We start from the raw sequence: 15,268 nt of genomic DNA, 5'->3' as shown, positions 1-15,268 counted from the left end.
AATGGGTTTGATTTTGATTTAGCAACTGGCCCACTCCTAGCCCAGAACCTAACCCTGCACCTAGTACATAGGGATTGCTTAATTAATGTTGATGAAGCAAAGCTGGCGCTAGGACCACACTTGTGGGTGATTAAACGTGAAGTAGGAAACGCTGGCGGCACAGTGTTTAAGAGTTCAGCTGCTAACCAAAAGGTCGGCAGTTCAAATCCACCAGGCACTCCTTGGAAACCCTATGGGGCAGTCCAACTCTACCCTATAGGGTCGCTATGAGTTGGAATTGACTCAGTGGAAGTGAGTTTTTTTTTTTTTTGAAACATGAAGTAGGTAAAAAGGAGGCGGTGTAGGCAGAAACCAAACCAAACCTATTGCTCTCAGGTCAATTCCGTCTCACAGCGACCCAGCAGGATAGAGAGAACTGCTCCATAGGGTTTCCAAGGAGCAGACCGGTGGGTTTGAATTACCATGGGAAGAAAAGTCTATGGAAAAATCTGACAGTGAAAAGAGAACCAATAAAAACACTTGAGAGTTACAGCTGTATAATTCTCTCATAGGTAAGACAATGGACTATGGTCTCTCCCACCCACCCCACTGACATGACAGTTAGCTGTGGGAATCAAGAGAATAAGCTCAACCATTAAATCTGTTGCCATCAAATTGATTTTGACTATAGTGACCCTATAGGACAGAAAAGAACTGGCCCATTGGGGTTTCCAAGGCTGTAATCTCTTCAGAAGCAGACTACCAGATCTTTTTCCCACGGAGTGGCTGGTGGGTTCGAACTTCTAACCTTTCCGTTAGCAGCTGAGTACTTCACCACTGCACCACCAGGACTCCTCACTCAACCACTAACAGACTAGAAACCCAAGGAAAACAACCAACCAACTCACCAAAAACCTGTGAGTCCCCGATAGATAGCTAGCTCCCTTCGTTCCTTGGAACCACTTTTCATCTCTTGGAAACCCTGGTGGTATAGTGGTTAAGAGCTACAGCTGCTAAGCAAAAGGTCAGCAGTTCAAATCCACCAGGTGCTCCTTGGAAACCCTACGGGAGAGTTCTACTTTATCCTATAGGGTCGTTGTGAGTTGGAATTGACTCGATGGCAAGGGGTTTAGTTTTTTGGTTTTTCATCTCTTAGCAAAATTTGAACAACGGAGAAGACAAGACACAAAATAGCAATATTAACCCTAGTTTCTATATTTCTGGCTATAAAAGATGTTCCTATTACTTTCTACATCAACAGGAAGAGATGCTGAATTCAATTCCCTGGTGACTGGAGGGGAGGGGTGGGCCTGAGCGCAAAGCACACCAAGCAGGCTAGTGCACAGAACATGCCTTCCTGGGGCTTACAAGAACATGTGAGTTCCACCGGGCAACCAGGGTTACAAGCCGCAGATTTCCTGCCACGACTGCCTAGATGTAACTTCTGTGGTTGGTTGCCGAAGCTGATTTAAAAAATATGTGGCCTTTTGCAAAAATGCTCTCATGCCAACAGGATGCCTCTGGTTAGCAAACCTTTGGGTTTAACTTCTGGCCATGAGTTAAGCAGATAAGGAAAAGACATTCATGGTGAGAGAGTCATTTACCATCCTTGCTTCTGTGGACCTATTCATCTCAAACAAGGAGGCAACCCTTACACTTAAAGGTATTAAATATTGCTTAAAAAGTCAGAAGAAACCCACTGCTAAAGAGGCTTTAAATTCTAGTCAGCTAGAGGGCACACTTCTATTTATGTACATAAATAACCTCCATGATGTAACCAGGGAACATACCCAGTAAGAAAACTTTTTTTTCTGCCTCTTATAAATATAGCCCATGGTAACGTCTGATGCTTTATCCAAGTATTTGTAACAATGTAACTCTCCTCTTCTAAACTACAAAGTTAATATTTATAGAGTGATTGCTGAGACATCTTTGTACCTGAGTAGGTTTTAAATTATTATACAACTACTGGTAGTGACAATCAAGTAACAGCTATTAACATATTCCTGCATTATGAAACCAGAGGCAGAGGTGAAAATCATAATCTTCATTTCATCAGAGTCTCCTCTCCCATAGTTGGAAATTATAATTCTGTTGTAAGAGGCTATACACCATTATCAGCCTATTTCTGATAACCTTTAAAAAAGGCTTATTACTTTACAATGACATAAGCTTTCCAATGGCATGGTAAAACATTTTCTCGATATAAAATCACTGCAATCCACATTAAATTTGTATTTAAAAAAATTACTAAGACTTGTTTAGCTGATATTTGCAGCTTTACATAAAACATGTTGAGGTGACCCCCATACACCCTAAAAGAATAGGATCAGGTAGCCTCTGGAGGATGGGATGGGGAAGGAGTAGGAATAGAGATATTTGACTTTTTCTTAAACGTATTTAAACTGCTTGACTCTAGAGAACCAGCATGAATTACAACCATACTTAAAAATAAAAAGAGTTTATTGCCACACACTTAAGATGAATTTTATGATGCCTCATCAGGTAAGTACAGCCTAGACCAAATTAGTTTTCATTCTAAACTGAAATCTATTGATGGTACCGTGAAACAAACACAGCTCATTGCCTCTTGTTTATTTCAATTTCCATTTGGGCTTTTACCCTTATTTACAAATACTCAATATAAACAGTGACACCTCGTCTTAACAGACAAGGATATTTTCCTATGATACAGACTGTGCTAAATTTAGAATAATATTTTTAAAACTGCTCCTATGACCTATCCTTTTATGTAATCATTTACCACTAACCGCAAAAATCATTTACCACTAAATCCTAGTAAATAGTAGCACCACACATTATCTGACAGAGTGATCCAGTGGGAACATCGTTAATTTGCACAGGTCTTATAAGTCAAAAAATACGGGTCTGACTCCTAACTAGCTGTGAGAAGCTAGTCGGAGCAATCTCTGAGCTTCAGATATCTCTCCTGTAAAAGAACAGTAACACTATTTGCTCTTCATAAAGATGGATATCTGATAAATTGTTCTCAAATGACTAAAAGGTAGGGAAAGCTAAACCATGGACTGTAATCCCCTCTATTCAATGTGTCCCTGGTCAACGAGGAAGTTACCAAATTCTTCGGATTTAAAGGTTGCTGTTAGGTGCCATCAGCTCCGACTCAAAGCCACCCTATGTACAACAGAGCGAAACAAGGCCCGGTCCTGCGCCATCCTCATGATCGTTGCTGTGTTGGAACCGTTGTTACAGCAACTATGTCAATCCATCTGGTTGAGGGTCTTCCTCTTTTTCACCAACCCTCTATTTTACCAAGCATGATGTCTTTTTCCAGGAACTGGTCCCTACTGGTAACATACCCAAAACACGGCAGACAAGTCTCACCATCCTAGCTTCTAAGGCGCATTCTGGCTGTACTTCTTCCAAGACAGGTCCGTCCCTTCTTCTGGTGGTATATGATTGTAACTAGCAGTGCCGAAAATGTGAAAAGAAAAACCACAGCCAACTCCTAAAATTGTTACTTTTAAGTTATTACAGAAGAACAGGGCTTTAGGACTTGAGCAAAAATTGTTAGTTCTTAAAACCAACTTGACATTCTGAAGATTGATTCAGGGCTGAACAGAGACACAGCATGGTAATCGAACTGCTCGTCTTCTGGAGGAGGCCAATATGTCATCATTCCCGGACAGTGTTCCCTTTAGAGACCTTGATTTTCTCCCTACTCCAATTATGTTTCCCTTCTCCTCCCCCCATGCTTTTGTTTCCTTTTCTTTCTTTTTTTTTTTTTTATCGGAAACAACTCTCCCTCTGTTCCATCTACCACTTCTATGAATTTTTAAGTCCATCCAGAAATGGAACACCCAAGGCTTGCTCCTCAAGCTCCAGGGCCCTTCTGGAACTGAGTCCAGAACCAGTAGGAAATGCCCTGCGGTGCACCCAGCCCCAGCCTTTCCTCCTCCGACCACCTCCCTCGAGGGCTCTGCGGATGCAAAGTGGATCCTGTCCTTGTCCAAACCAAAACAAAAATCCAGAGCCCACAAATCAGTTCCCTGGGCTGCCCCACCCGGTCGGGCCCAATCCTGCCTCCATTCACTTTCACGTTAAAGAGGATCCAAGTGGGTCACACCCCTGCTCTCCAAACCCAGACCATCGCCCCGAGCCCCGCCTACGGGCACGTCGCCTGTGTCCCGGTTCTCCCGGATCCCCAACAAGGGCTTGTTCCACACGGAGGAAATGACCCAAAAGTTGTTGCTTCTGAGTCAAGACTTCCGCATAGATGCGTCCCCATTCTATCGTGGTTCTTCCAAGGGCTACGTCCCTTGCCGGTCCCGAAATTTATCTGGAGCTCCTGCTCCTCCAGCCTCCCGGGCCGCCCGCCGTCCGGCCGCGCAGGAGGCTGAGCCGGGGACAGCCGGGTAGAAGGAGCGAGGCGCCGCTTTCCGGCCCCAGACGGCCGCGGGCTTCCTTCCCATTCGCCCTCCCCGGGGCTGCGCTCCCCCCGGCCCGCAGGGGGTCCTGGGAGACCTCCCCGAGCCCAGTGCAGTGCCCACGCGCAATCCCCGAACTTCTCTACGCGACAGCTCGGGCTTTCGGGCGGGAACGCGGCGACCCTCGCCCACCCCCCCGCCCCCGGCGGACCCCTCACTCACCGATATCTCCATCCTCGTCGTCCTCCTCCTCCATTTCTAGCAAAGTGTCCCGGGTCATCACTTGCATGACCCCCCCCCGCCCCGGAGGCGGCTCCAAACTTGGCGCGAAGTTAGGGGCTCCCGGGTTCCGGAACCAAGCCGCAGTCACGGGGGCCCGGGGCGGGGACGGCGGGGACGCGTCTAGCTCCCGGCTCAGGCGCGGCTCTGCCCAGCGTGCGCTTCGGTAAGCCGTGCGGAGGCGGCCGCCTGCTCCAGCCCAGCGCCAAGGGCAACCACTCGCCACCGGAGCGGGACCCGGCCACTGAGCATGCCCAGTGAAAGAGACCAAGATTGCTGCGGAATGATTAAACTTCCCCCGGTTTTTTCTGGCGCTCTGGAGGAAGTCGGGAGAGGAGGAGGAGAGAGTCGTTAGCGTTTGCGTTCTGCAAAGGAGTGAACTTGCAAAAGAGGGAGGGCAGGAGCACGCGAGGGGTGGAGTGGACAGAGTTTCCCAAACATTGCCCCCAAACGAGGCAGCTTTCTGCTCTAAGGTCATATATGGACACATCCTGGATCTGTTACTGGATCTGACATCTGTTACTGGAGAAAGGAAAAAAAAAAAAACGCTGCTGCAGCTCGTTTGAAGAACCCTGGAAGTGAGCATGTTTGCATGGTGTTTAAAGGCAACGTGGAGCTAGTGGAGGATCTTAAAGTATCAATTACTGTGACTCCAAAGTGAGGGAAAGTGTATTCTGTAGAGAAAGGGGAAGAGTGACATGCAGAAAAAAAGAGACAAAATTCGTAGGAAATAAACAACCGAAGAAAAAGATAAATACAGAGATCTTTTAAAGGAACATGTTCACAAAAGACAGCATTTCCCCACAAAGTGAGGTTTAGGCCAGAGAAACCGTCCTCTGCCCCGCCCACACAAGCACACACAGACCCAGCGGAATGGTCGAAAGGTGACCGCTGAGGTGTGCAGCCCGTTTAACCCCGGAAAAAAACCCCAGTGCCCTCCAGTGGCTTCAGACTCATAGCGACCCTATAGGACGGAGTAGAAGTGCACCATAGAGCTTCCAAGGAGCGGCTGGTGGATTCGAACTGCCCACCCTTTGGTTAGCAGCCCGTTTACCGTGTAGAAAAGGCAAAAGAAGTTGAAGGCCTCCTCTACGGTTGCATGTCAACTCCATTCTAAAGCACTGTGGTATAATAACCAGAGGGAAAAAAGGAAACAATGAAGTAATGTTAAGGCAGAGAGTAAAAGAAAGCACTCCTGGAGACCAAAGGGAACAACGGCACAATTACAAAAGCATGTATGCTTTCAAGCCACGTGCAGTAGTTAAAACTGCAGGTTCTTTGGATTGTGTGTCTGGTGGAGTTTTTTCAAAAAAGCTGGTGAAATCAGTTGGGCCAATTTTGATTTCTGATTTAGGAAATAATATTAGAGTCATTATTCCCTGTCCTTGAGCATAGAGAATGTGACCCAGCTGGAGCTGGGCTCACATGGACTCACAGCGACACATCAACTGGGCCCTGAGGCATGAAGACAATGGATAGAATAGTCTTGGAAAATATCTTTTGGGGAACCTTTCACATAAGCCAGAACACAAAAGACTTTCCACTCTTACCATTTTCTATTAACATTTAGTGAGTAGAAATTGGCTGGACCAATGAAGACCCTCCTGACTGTCGTTGCTGAAACCTGTACCAATGATTGTTGAGAGGATCATTCAAAATGTAGGATCAGTTTCTAGCCAATCTGTGAAAAGGTGAAGCTTTCCATGGTTTTGTCCATTTGTAATGTTAATGATGCTGATGACTCTGTAACCTTCCTTGGACTGGGGCAGACAGAGCTGTGGCAGCATGCTCGTCTGTTTTCCCATTCTTGCTTGTTCTGTAATATGTCTTTGGACTTGGGCAGACATTTGCTCTGGCAGCATGCTTGTCCACTGCTCAACTTTTGTCTTTTAGAATATATGCCAAATAAAACTTCCTTTTCGCTTTACTAAACTTTGTGATTTCTTACCCTACAACACTTCTCCAAAGGGTTAGAAGGTATATTTGAAATCCTTGTTAGATTAAATGATTGTCTCTGTAACATCGTTGAAACTTATTGTATTTTTTCCACGCAAGTATCAGGTTTATTACAATAAAACTAAGTCTACTGTGCATTTTCATTCTCCTATATACTTATTTTTAATGTTTCATATGAAAGAAAACACTGAGACCGATCTTAAATGGGAAACTAGCCATAAATATGCATTAAAAGAAATGGGGGAATTACATTTAAGAAAGTACCCAAGACTTAACATATTGCTTCTTAAGGTACTCTTTTAAATAAAGAGAATTGGTTTTAATATAAAGACAACACAATACCGTATTGTGAAGATAGGGGGAAAAGAGAGAAAAAAGAAGGAAGAAAAAAAATGAGAAAAGATGGTTTTCTTTCAGTGAACTTTCTCCCTAAAGCTTGTAGAAACTACTAGAGTAGAAATTCTACAGATGTTTTGGTGACATGATCAATTTTCACAATTTTTATTTAACAAATGCTTCTGTGGTAGTTTTTGTGTACTGGGCACAGTTCTAAATGTCTCACAAACATTCAGTCATTTAATCCTTATAACAACCCTGGGAGTTGTGACCACCCATTTACATAGGCACAGGGCAATTGAATAACTTGCCCAGAATCACACAGAAAGTTAAGTGGCAGAGCTGGGATTAAAACCCAAGTAGCTCATTCCAGAATCTACGCTTAGCCACTTCATAAACCACCTCCAGAGACATTTCTGAATCCACAAAAAAAGAAACAATGACTTTTTTTTTTTTCACGAATTCTAAACTCTTACAGGCTCATTAACTGCCCCCTACCCCATCCACCCTAGCCTTCTCTCACCAAATATCCCGGGTTTTACGGCCTAAGACTTCACTCAAAGTTAACTTGTAGTAAGAAAATTCCTGTGGTTGATTTTGCAACAAGTTTCAATGAGTCATTTGAAAGTCTTTACAGATTTTAGAGTTTACGTTTTCCCTTGCTTGATAAATGTAGCACAGAGATATTGCTGGCCTTATTTTACATGTAGAGGTGACTTGTTCTTAGACAGGAAATGAGTTATTTACTTAGGCTAGCTGTGAGTCTGTTATTAGTAAATTCCATTACTCCATTTTATTTCCTGCATTGTTCTCTCATGCATTATTTTTTTTTTTAGCTGAGCAATATACGCCTCAAAAATTACCAAGTAATAGACCTGTGTAAGAACCACAGCCCTGCCACCACCAACATGGAGACATTGTACTAAGCTCTGTTCTTAGCGCTCCAATGCCCCAACGTGAAGCTGAAGAAGCTGCCCTGGTTGCACATGCCGTCGGCCATGACGGTGTACGCTTGGTAGTGGCGTCTTACTTCCTCATCACCGGAGGAATAATTTATGATGCTATTGTGGAACCTCCAAGTGCTGGCTCTACGACTGATGAACGTGGGCATCAGAGGCCAGTAGCTTTCTTGCCCTACAGAGTAAATGAACAATATATTACGGAAGGACTTGCATCCAGCTTCCTATTTACAATGGGGCAGGGGGGCGGTTAGGTTTCATAATCCTGGACTGATCCAATGCACGGAACATTCCAAAACTCAATGGATTTCTTCTATTCATTGGATTCGTCTGTGTCCTGTTGAGTTTTTTTATGGCCAGAGTATTCATGAGAATGAAACTGCTGGGCTATCTGATAGGTTAGAGTCCCCTTTGAGAAGAAATCAGTGGATACTGAATTTACTCATGTTGATGAAGTTTTAAAGGCTGTACTAATCCTCGAATATGAAACGTGCAAAAGGATGAAAAACAGCAGAGAAAGAACAATCTAGTGAAAACATAAGACACTCATTAAAGCTGGTACCAGAATTTCTTCTGGGTACTATAAAAAAGACAAGCTTATCGCAGTATTTTTTTCCCTGCTGACCTAGACTGATGTATTAACGATGTTAAGTGGCATTTTCTTCTTAGTTTTTCATTTCTAAAAGAAAATATACTCCATTTCTACAGCTATAATATTGAATAAAGTAATTATTTTTTACAGCCCCTTCACGTTTATTGGAGACGGCATTTCTGATTTTCAAACATTAATGTTAAATCAGGAAGCAAGATTCTATAAGCTGAGAACTCTGGACAACTGGTCAGCTTTGCATATGGTGCTTTGCCTTTAAACAGTGTGTGATAGTACGTTGTTTCAGATATGTGTGTAAGACTGTTTCCTGGACAATAAGATGCAAGAAAGGAGCAGAAATAAATAATTTTTCAAAAAAAAAAAAGACACACACACTTCGCCCTGAAGGATTATCATCCATATAGTGAATGGTTTGTGATATAAAATGCTTATAACAATATGTGACTACGTTATTTGTAGCTACAAAGCTTTTCCAAGTTGGGGATTACAGATCAGGTTTTTTTCTCATCCCTGGACTTCTGATTAGTTACAGCCTTTGTCTAGCCACATCCTTTTTTCTGCCCATCCCTTAAGTATTGGTGCTGCTCTGGCTTTGGTCCTCTGGTCTCTTTTCTTCTCATATTTCCCTGTAGAACTAATTCAATCCTATAACTTTAACCAGTTGTGGTCAAGTCAACTCCAGTTCGTGGTGATTCCCATGTGTATCAGAGTAGAACTGTGCTCCATTGGGTTTTCGATGGCTGATTTTTCAGAAGTGGATCACCAGGCCTGTCTTCTGAGGTGCCTCTGGTTGGATTCAAATCTCTAACCTTTCAGTTAGCAGCCAAAGTGTTAACTGTTTGCACCACCCAGGGACTCTCCTGTAACCACTATCACAAGTAGGGAAACGCTAGTGGCATAGTGGTTAAGAGCTACAGCTGCTAACCAAAATGTTGACAGTTTGAATCCACCAGGTACTCCTTGGAAACTGTGTGGGGCAGTTCTACTCTGTGCTATAGGGTCGGTATGAGTGGGAATTGACTCGACAGCATTGAGCTATTCAAAGTAGATCAGTTTCACACATGTTAAGCCAGTGTGGTCTTACAGGGCCCGCTCTCAGAGGGCCCCGTGCTTGGGTGTAATGCTCTGCAGTTGCCATCTTGACATTCTTAATACCGCTGCCCTTGAGTTTTTGTTTTGTAAGTGAAGTCCAGTGGGACTTTGTGCCTCAACTTATGCACAGTCCTGCCTCCCACCACCTCTCTGCTTCCCTGGAATTGGTTCTTAGCTGTCCGCTCTCCTGTTCCCCGGCACCTCAGCCCTGCTGGGCCTTCTCTTTCTTGCTCTGCCCAGGATACCTGTCCCACTCCACCCCTGTAGGAGCTTGAGCACAGGCACCAGAAAGGTCAGGGTCAGGTGCATGTACCCACCATGTTTTGGGAAGGGGCATGGTGGTACCTGCCCCTGTTGGCAACCGGCAGTGCACATTGCACTCAGTGGGAGACTTGGCCAACCCCTAGGCAAGCACATCCTGGCAAGGAAAGTACAAATCCCTCAGGGTTCCCCATCCTTTATGGACTTGGGCCATGAGCCCATGGAAAGAGGAAATGCCTGGTTTGATATCCCTGTCCCCAATGACAGCATGGTTTGTCTGTCCTGCAATTGGTGGGAGGGAAGCCCAGTGTCTGTACGCTGAGTCAAAGGGCAGGGCCCTTCGGCCCCAGTGAATGTCTGTACTGGCCCCACCAAAATCTCTGTGCCCATGAGAGTAAGCTATCAAATGTTGTTGTTGTTACTTGCTAAAATACTGCCCAGTCCTGCACCATCCTGACAATCGTTGTTATGCTTGAGCCCATTGTTGCAGCCACTGCGCCAATCCATTTCATTGATGGTCTTTCTCTTTTTCACTGACCCTCTACTTTACCAAGCATGATGTCTTCTCCAGGGACTGGTCCCTCCTGATAACATGTCCAAAGTATTTGAGACGAAGTCTCACCATCCCTGCTTCTAAGGAGTATTCTGGCTGTACTTCTTCCAAGACAGATTTGCTCTTTTTCTGGTAGTCCATGGCATATTCAATATTCTTCAGCAACATCATAATTCCAAGGCATCAATTCTTCTTCCGTCTTCCTCATCCATTGTCCAGTCTTCACATGCATACAGGGTGATTGAAAATACCATGGCTTGGCTCAGGTGCGCCTTAGTCCTTAAAATGATGTCTTTTACTTTTTAACATTTTAAAGAGGTCTTTTGCAGCAGATTTGTCTAAAGCAATGCATCGTTTGATTGCTTGACTGCTGCTTCCATGGGCGTTGATTGTGGATCCAAGTAAAATGAAATCCTTGAGAACTTCAATCTTTTCTCTGTTTATCATAATGTTGCTTATTGGTCCAGTTGTGAAGATTTTTGTTTTCTTTATGTTGAGGTGTAATCCATACTGAAGGCTGTATGTAATCTTTGATCTTCATCAGTAAATGCTTCAAGTCCTCTTTGCTTTCAGAAAACAAGGTTGTTTCATCTACATATTGTGTGTTGTTAACGAGTCTTCCTCCAATCCTGATGCCCCGTTCTTCTCTGTATGGTCCATCTTCTCAGATTATTTCCTCAGTATACAGATTGAATAAGTATGGTGAAAGGAAACAACCTTTACACACACCTTTCCTGATTTTAAACCACGAAGTATCCCCTTGTTCCGTTCAAATGACTGCCTCTTGGTCCATGTATAGGTTCCTCATGAACACAATTCAGTGTTCTGGAATTCCCATTCTTTGCAATGTTATCCATAATTTATTATGATCCACATAGTCGAATGCCTTTGCATAGTTAAAAAACACAAGTAAACATCTTTCTAGTATTCTCTTCTTTCAGCCAAGATCCATCTAACATTAACTATTTAATAGTAAAAAGAAAAAAACATAACTGCAGAAGAAAAGAAAAAAGTTTTATATTTTAGTACTGTTAATAGTGCTTTTTTCCTGCTCTTTGAACAACAGGCCTGTATTTTCGTTTTGCACTGGGCTCTGCAAATTCTGCAGCCCTGATTCCAAGATCTCTGTTTCCAGCCCAGATCTCTCTTCCGAGTTGCAGATGGTATATTTGGCTGCCTTCTGAACATCTTCACTTGGATATTTCTTAGACATCCAAAACTAAATTTACAATTTCTGTCCAAGCCTGTTTCCCTCAATCAGGGAATGGCACTAGCTAGTTACACAAACCAATAATTTGAGAATCATTTTTTTCTCTTTCCTTTCCCTCTTTTGCTCCATATCCTACCAATCGTCAAATCTGTTGCATCTACCTCTTGGGTATCTCAAGCACATCCTGTATTTGTTATCTATTGCTGCAGAACGTGACGTTTTAGCACAGACCTAAAGGAAGTTGATTCATGCAAATATTCAAATATTTAAGAGAATGGCATTTCAGGCTGAAGGAAAAGCAACTGCAAAAGCCCCCAGGAGGACCAGCAAAGAGGCTATGACATTACAAACTACCTCAAATTTAGTGGCTTAGAACAACAACAAACGTTTATTATTGCATACAGTCTCTGTGGGTTAGGAATTTGGGAGCAGCCTAGTCGAGGAGTTCTGGCCTGGATTCTCTCATGTTGTTAGAGTTAAGATGTTGGCTAAGGCTGCAGTCGCCTAAGGCTTGACTAGGGTTGGAGATCCACTTCTAAGACAGTCCGCTCTCATGGTGCTTATTATTAACAGGAGCCTCAGATCCTTCTGATGCTGGCCTCTCTATAGGCTACTTGAGTGTCCTCATGAGTGATGTTGGCTTCCCACGGAATGAGCAATTCAAGAGAGTGGGCGAGGTGAAAGCTGCGTTCTCTTATGCTCTGGCTTTGGAAGTCACACCTTATCATTTCCCAACTGGTTACACAGACCAGCTCTATTCAAGTGGGAGGGGCTCACACAAGGGCATGAGTACTAGGAGGCAGGGATCATTGGGAGCCATCTTGGAGGCCCCACTATCGCCGTTGCGGTACATGCCACCATCATTCTTCATCCATCTGCTTGTTCATTGAGTAAATATTTCCAAAGAACTAACTGTATGTCAGGAAAATTAAGTCCCTGACCTTCCATTCTTGTGGGTAAAACTAGTTGTCATGCAGTTGATTCCATGTGTGTGACCGCATGTGTGTCAGAACAGAACTGTGCTCCATAGAGTCTTCAATGGCTGGTTTTTTGGCAGTAAATCACCAGGCTTTTCTTCTGAGGCACCTCTGCATGCATTTGAACCTCCAACCTCATGGTTAGCAGCCAAGAACATTAAACATTTACACTACTCAGGGACTCCAGAGAAAAATAAATAAATGCTTGTCAGGAGATGATAGATACTACTGAGAGAAATGAAGCAGGGCAAGAGGGAGACAGGATGATGATTGGGGAAGGATATTATAAAGCTGGTCAGGGAAAGCTTTTCTGTTAAGATGACATTTTAGCAGAAACCTGAAGTAAGTGAGAAACGAGACAAGCAGGAGGTACCTGAAGAAACAAAATTTTAGGCAAAGGGAAACTCAAGAGCAAAAGCCCTGAGAAGGAAACATGCTTAGTGTCTTTGAGGAAAGCATAGAGGCCAGAGTGACTGTGGCATAGCGATGGAGGAGGAGAGAGTTAAGAGATGAGGTCAGGGTTGGTGGGAGAAGGGGAGTGCTGCAGATCATTTTGGGCCATGTGGCCAACAGAAGGACTTTGGCTTTCACTATGCATCACATGGAAGGCCACCGAAAAACTTTAAATAGTAAATATTTTCAGTTTTCCAGACCATACTCTGTAAATCAGACTAAAGGTGCCAAGAGGAAACATTCTACATCCCATTTTGGTGAGTGGCATCTAGAGTCTTAAACGCTAGCAAGCGGCCATTTAAGATGCATCAATTGGTCTCAACCCACTTGGAGCAAAGGCAAATGAAGAACACCAAAGACACAAGGTAATTATAAGCCCAAGAGACAGAAAGAGCCACATAAATCAGAGACTACATCAGCCTGAGACCAGAAGAACTAGATGGTGCCTGGCTACAACCAATGCCTGCCCTGACACGGAACACAACAGATAATCCCTGATGGAGCAGGAGAGCAATGGGATGCAGACCTCAAATTCTCATAAAAAGACCAGACTTAATGGTCTGACTGAGACTAGAAGGACCCCAGAAGTCATGGTCTCCAGACCTTCTGTTAGCCCAAGACTGGAACCATTCCCAAAGCCAACTCTTCAGACAGGGATTGGACTGGACTATAAGATAGAAAATGATATTGGTGAGGAGTGAGCTTCTTGGCTCAAGTAAACACATGAGACTATGTGGGCAGCTCCAGTCTGGAGGGGAGGTGAGAACACAGAGGGGAACAGAAGCTGACTGAATGGACACAGGAATACAGGGTAGAGAGAAGGAGTATGCTGTCTCGTTAGGGGGAGAGCAACTAGGAGTATATAGCAAGGTGTATATAAATTTTTGTATAAGAGACTGACTTGATTTGTGAACTTCCAGTTAAAGCACAATAAAAAAAAGAAAGAAAAAGATGTAAAGAGGGCATGGGTAATTCTGTGGAGAAGATTGTGGGTAGACCAGGTTTTGGAAGGAAGATGAGGAGTTTAATTTTGGATATGTTAGATTTTTAGCTGCCTTTTATAATGGAAGTGGAGATGGATATTGAAGTCTGATAGAGTTCAGGAGTCTTAAAGAGTTTCAAGTCTCTTTAGAAGAGTTGTTTATGATCATTGTTACTAACTTCCTCTTCCTTCATTTTCCTGTGAACCCTTACCAGACTTTTGTCCCTGACTACTGCACTGAAACTGCTTAAGTCACCAATGACCTCCACATTGCTAAATCCAATAGCAGATTGTCAACTCTCTTCTTTCTCAAAGCAAACTACTGTAGCTACAAGAAAATTTAAAGTCTTTACAAAGACCCTATCAGATGTGTTTGACACAGGAGATCATTTCCTCCTTTCCTGAAAAAATTTTAACTTGACTTCTAGAATTTCACCCTCTCTTGTTGTTCCTCATTCCTCACTAGCCACTCCTTTTTTGTCTCCTTTGCTTGTTATTCCTCATTTTCCAATGCATGTATTAGAGTGGAGTGTACTAGGGCTTAGTCCTCAGACCTCATCTCTTTATTTAAACTCATTCTCCAAGTGATGTTATCCAGTCTCCAGTGTGGACCTCTCCTCCAGACGCCAGACTCATGCTTCTTGGACATCTCCACATGGGTGTCTAACATTGCATTCACACGTAAGGGTCCAAAACCAAACTCCTGCTTCCACTCCCACTCTCCCACCAGACCTGCTCTCCTGCGGTCTTCTGCATCTCAAAAACAGCAACTACCTTCTCCCAGTTACTCAGGTCAAAGCCTTGGACTTATCCTTGACTCCCTTTGTCTCTCGTACCACATAGCTACTACATCAGAAACTCTTTTCAAGTCTATCTCAAAACATTTCTATAATCCATATCCACCACTACTGCCCTGGTTCAAGACTACCATCTCTTTTCTGAATTGTAGAACCAGTCTCTTAACTGATCTGCCCACTTCTATACTTGCTCTTCTACAGTCTCTTTTCCATATAGCAGTTAGAAAGAACTTTTAAAAATATAAGTTAAATCATGTCACTTTTCTATTCAAAGCTTTCCAGCGGCTCTCCATATGATGCATAGTAAAAACGAAAGTCCTTCTGTTGGCCATACGGCCCAAAACGATTTGCAGCACCCCCCTTCCCCCGCCAACCCTGACCTCATCTCTTAACTCTCTCCTCCTCCATCACTATGCCA

At 43.7% G+C, this 15,268-nt stretch overlaps 1 protein-coding gene and 1 pseudogene across 2 annotated transcripts in view; one reads left to right on the top strand and one right to left on the bottom strand.

Annotated features, from left to right (window-relative positions):
• Window positions 1–5,140, bottom strand: part of ANO6 (anoctamin 6) — a 230,105-nt gene extending 224,965 nt beyond the window's left edge. For both annotated transcript variants that reach the window (XM_049882896.1, XM_049882897.1), the window contains exon 1: window positions 4,608–5,140. In XM_049882896.1, the coding sequence (XP_049738853.1) occupies window positions 4,608–4,674 (67 nt within the window). In that variant the 5' untranslated portion in view covers window positions 4,675–5,140. The remainder of the gene's footprint in view (window positions 1–4,607) is intronic.
• Window positions 5,141–7,864: 2,724 nt separating this feature from the next.
• Window positions 7,865–8,318, top strand: LOC126074703 (oligosaccharyltransferase complex subunit OSTC-like; annotated as a pseudogene).
• The last annotated feature ends 6,950 nt before the right edge of the window (window positions 8,319–15,268 follow it).

The sequence above is a fragment of the Elephas maximus genome, chromosome 4 (genome assembly GCF_024166365.1).
Source record: "Elephas maximus indicus isolate mEleMax1 chromosome 4, mEleMax1 primary haplotype, whole genome shotgun sequence".
Taxonomy (NCBI): Eukaryota; Metazoa; Chordata; class Mammalia; order Proboscidea; family Elephantidae; genus Elephas; species Elephas maximus.
The sequence above is the reverse complement of the archived record's forward strand: the minus strand, read 5'-3'. Positions and strand labels throughout refer to the sequence as shown.